Below are 3,587 nucleotides of genomic sequence, written 5' to 3'. Positions count from 1 at the left end.
GTTGGAGAGGCTGAGATACAGAGTGGTTCCTCACGCCTCTGCTGAGGCGACGCGGTGTGGCAGGCTCTGGCTTTTGTTGAAACAAGAGTTGAAGACTTAGCAGTCCTAGGGAACTAGGCAGTTTCATTAAAAAACACAAACGCAAGTTTAAAAATAAAGAGGTACAACTTAGAGGAAGTGGAGTTACTCGGTTGCATAACAACAGCAACAATAACAACAAAGATGCCCAGCGGCTCTAGCGATCATGACGTGAAAAAAACACGAATGCCTGCTTGTGGCAATGATAACACTGTCCTTTATGCATATAAGCCAAACAATACATGTGTCAGAAATCAGGAAAGTGTTCCATCTGACACATCCCACAATAAAGAGCAGCAAAAAACAGTGCTGAACGTCCTTACTCATTGCCGGGCCATATATGATGGTATTCAAAACCTGGAGAAGAAGTTTGATGTGATTCATGAAAAGGTTCCCAAAATTTACCGTTTCCGTATGAGGTCATCGTGGCAACATCGTAAGCCACTTGGATATGTATACAAAAATTATAATTACCTACTTTATAGAAAAATTAAATTCCAGAGAATGAGGAAGAAAGAGCCTCTTTCTGCAAGCTTCTACCCTGAAAGTTATAGTGCAACTTTACCAGTGGAAAGGCAGAAAAATGATGACCAGAGCAAACCCATGGAAACATCTTTTCAGTCAGAAGAGCCCTTTAAACCAGAGCAGCCGATTTTCGGGGAGCAGAAGTCTGTGCTTGGGAAGGGCCCACTGCTTCCCTCCAGGTTTACACATTCATTTCAGCCATATTTCTCATCCGAAGTCCCAATGCCTGATGCTTCTACAATGCGGTGCTTTGCCAGCCAAGGTGCTCCACGCACCAGCAGTGTCTTCTCCTCTGCCCAAGCTTGCACAGCTGCAACTTCAGCAATGATGGTCCAAGGAGAACCCAGTTCAAGAAATAACCCAGACCTGATGGATTATGATTTACCAGAAAATAAGGACATCAGCCAAAATACTAACTCATCATCTATCTGCGTCCCATCCAGTTTTGTCACAAGTTCACCAATTGGACTTGACTCCAGACTTTTGACACAAAGCTTCCTTAAGTATCCTTCAAGCTGGTCAGTGGATGAAGTGATACAATTTATGAAACGAATAGATTCTCAGACATTCACCCCCCTTGCTGACCTCTTCCGATATCACAACGTTGACGGGAAGGCTTTGCTACTACTCAAAAGTGACACGATGATGAAGTATATGGGGCTGAAGCTGGGGACAGCTGTAAAACTATGCCACCACATTAAAAGTCTTAAAAAAGAAAAATACTTTAGCGGTTGAAAAAATGTGAAGTTTAGATTTGCCTTACTTCTGGGGAGGCTGATACCATCTTGATACAAAGTCATTTTGCTACCCTAAGCAGCTCTTGTTTTGTGGAAGCTTCCTTTAAAAATATGTTGTATGAATTGAAGAACCACATTACAGTTCAGTCTACTTCTTTAAAAGCTACTTAAAGTGTTAGTACTTTCATATTCAAGTTAGCAGTTCTTTGTGGCTTTTTTTTTTTTAATTGCATAGTTTATAAATGAACTTAATGCAGGAAACAGAGGAAAACTTTTGATTCTGGTTAATCTTTATATATTTAACCAAAAAAGCTAAATCCCAAAGGGGAAATGTCGGGGATGGACAACTTTTATAATTAAATCCATGAGAATTTTTCCTTAGAAGAAAATTGAAAGATACAAATACAGATATCTCATTCTCAAATATTTTAACTACCAGTTGCTGCAATATTCTTTTTTATGTTTTACCAGTTTCCCGAAAGGGAAGAGCCGTATAAATTACATTCCTTTCTGTTATTACTTCTCTGTATGTTGTATTTGTTTAGATTTAAAGAAAAAAATAAGCTTATAGGTTTTTCTGAAGCATTAATTTTTTTGATGAGTTATAGATATTCACTTTATGCAGGAGACATTTGTACTACAAGGGTGGTTTGGATGGAGTGAATACTTTTTGTTTAATAAAATACCTATTTTTAAGCTTTCCATATTCAGGCTCAGCTAGGACATTTAGCTAGGCATTCATTGCTCTGATTTCCATATGAAGATGCTGATGCCCAAATTTTGAAAAGATGAATATTTCATTGCATGTGTTTATTTACATTTTATTCTATACCTCTAGGTATGCACACAAGTAGACTTTTTCTTTTTGAATTTAAAATGGCACTTGGCACCAACACAGAGTATTGATGAACTATGTATACTATACTATGTTTTTGTTCTGCTAACAATCTGTGCATTGTTTGCTATTACTAGTACCTCTCATTTTGTTTAATGAAATACCTATTTTAAAACTTTCCATATTTTTGCTCAGCTTGGACATTTAGCTAGTCATTCATTGTTCTCATTTCTATATGAAGATAGTGATGTCCAAATTTTGAGAAGATATATATGCTTCATTGTATGTATTTATTCTTAATATGTATCCTATATCATATTTGTATTTTATTCTATGCCTGTAGGTATGCATACAAGTAAATTTTTTTTTTGAATTTAAAATGGCACCTTGCATCAACACAGAGGTATTGATGAACTACGTACATAGTTAGATGTTTTTATTCTGCTAAAAATATCTGCATTTGCTATCACTAATACCTCTCAGCTGACTCTTTAAGGGGATAAGAAGCAATCAGCAGACTGGTCTCCAGGGAGGTCCTCTGTCCTGTGCAGTGTTTCTAATTTGCTTTGTTCTGAGGCATTTATTCTGTTAAATTTTATGAGATACATTAGTTCTGACTTGTCATTTGGGCTTTATTTTCAAAGATAGAACTTTCAAAGAAAATGTTCATTACTATTCTGTTAGTACACTTATTACTTTGCATAATTTTTGGTGTAATGTTTGTAAGCTGTGAAAGTTGGTGCTAATATTATTAGCCATTTATTATAAATGCCAATGCAATGTACTCCAGGGGCACGAATGTACATTATTTTTTTAGAAAATCAAATGTATTTTATATACAAAAGCAGATATTTTCTAGTTACATGTGGTTTTAAGAGAGATTTCTTCTGTTATTCTTCATATTAGTAATACAAAAATTTAACTTAAACTTAGTCTTCTTTCAGATTGTTTGAAGATTCTGTACCCAGTTGAACATTCCTCAGGTGTTTGTATAAATAAAATGTTTTGCAGTTTTCAGATTTTAAAATTTAATAAAGTAAAAAAGAAAAATAACAGAATGGCTTACCTCATATTTGTTTAGAGTGAAGAAACAGAAAGAATCAAAGGATTTGTTTTTTATTTTTTATTAAATCTATTGCCAATTTTTAGTAAATGCCAGGGATTTGAAATTTATTCACCCACTTATAAAGGATTATACAACATAATTTAATAAATGAACCGATATATACAGGAATGAAAAATTGAGATATATTTTAAAGACGAGAAAATGTGTTTGTTAATAAAAGTGAATTTTTCCAAATGTCACAATTCTAGGGAATGTGAGGCATGTCTGTTTAAACCCCTTGCTTTTACCACAATGTTAAAGTGCATTAGTCCTTTTCATCAAAATGTAGCAGTATAAAAAAAGGTTA

General features: G+C 34.8%; 1 protein-coding gene across 1 annotated transcript; it reads left to right on the top strand.

The window, feature by feature from the left end:
- Positions 1-222: 222 nt before the first annotated feature.
- On the top strand, positions 223-1,338 carry LOC119533020 (sex comb on midleg-like protein 1). The gene has a single exon (XM_037835193.1). The coding sequence runs from the start codon at positions 223-225 to the stop codon at positions 1,336-1,338; it is 1,116 nt and encodes a 371-aa protein (XP_037691121.1).
- The last annotated feature ends 2,249 nt before the right edge of the window (positions 1,339-3,587 follow it).

This window comes from Choloepus didactylus, chromosome 4 (genome assembly GCF_015220235.1).
Source record: "Choloepus didactylus isolate mChoDid1 chromosome 4, mChoDid1.pri, whole genome shotgun sequence".
NCBI lineage: Eukaryota > Metazoa > Chordata > Mammalia > Pilosa > Megalonychidae > Choloepus > Choloepus didactylus.
Note: the sequence above shows the minus strand (reverse complement) of the source record. Positions and strands in the feature narration are given on the sequence as shown.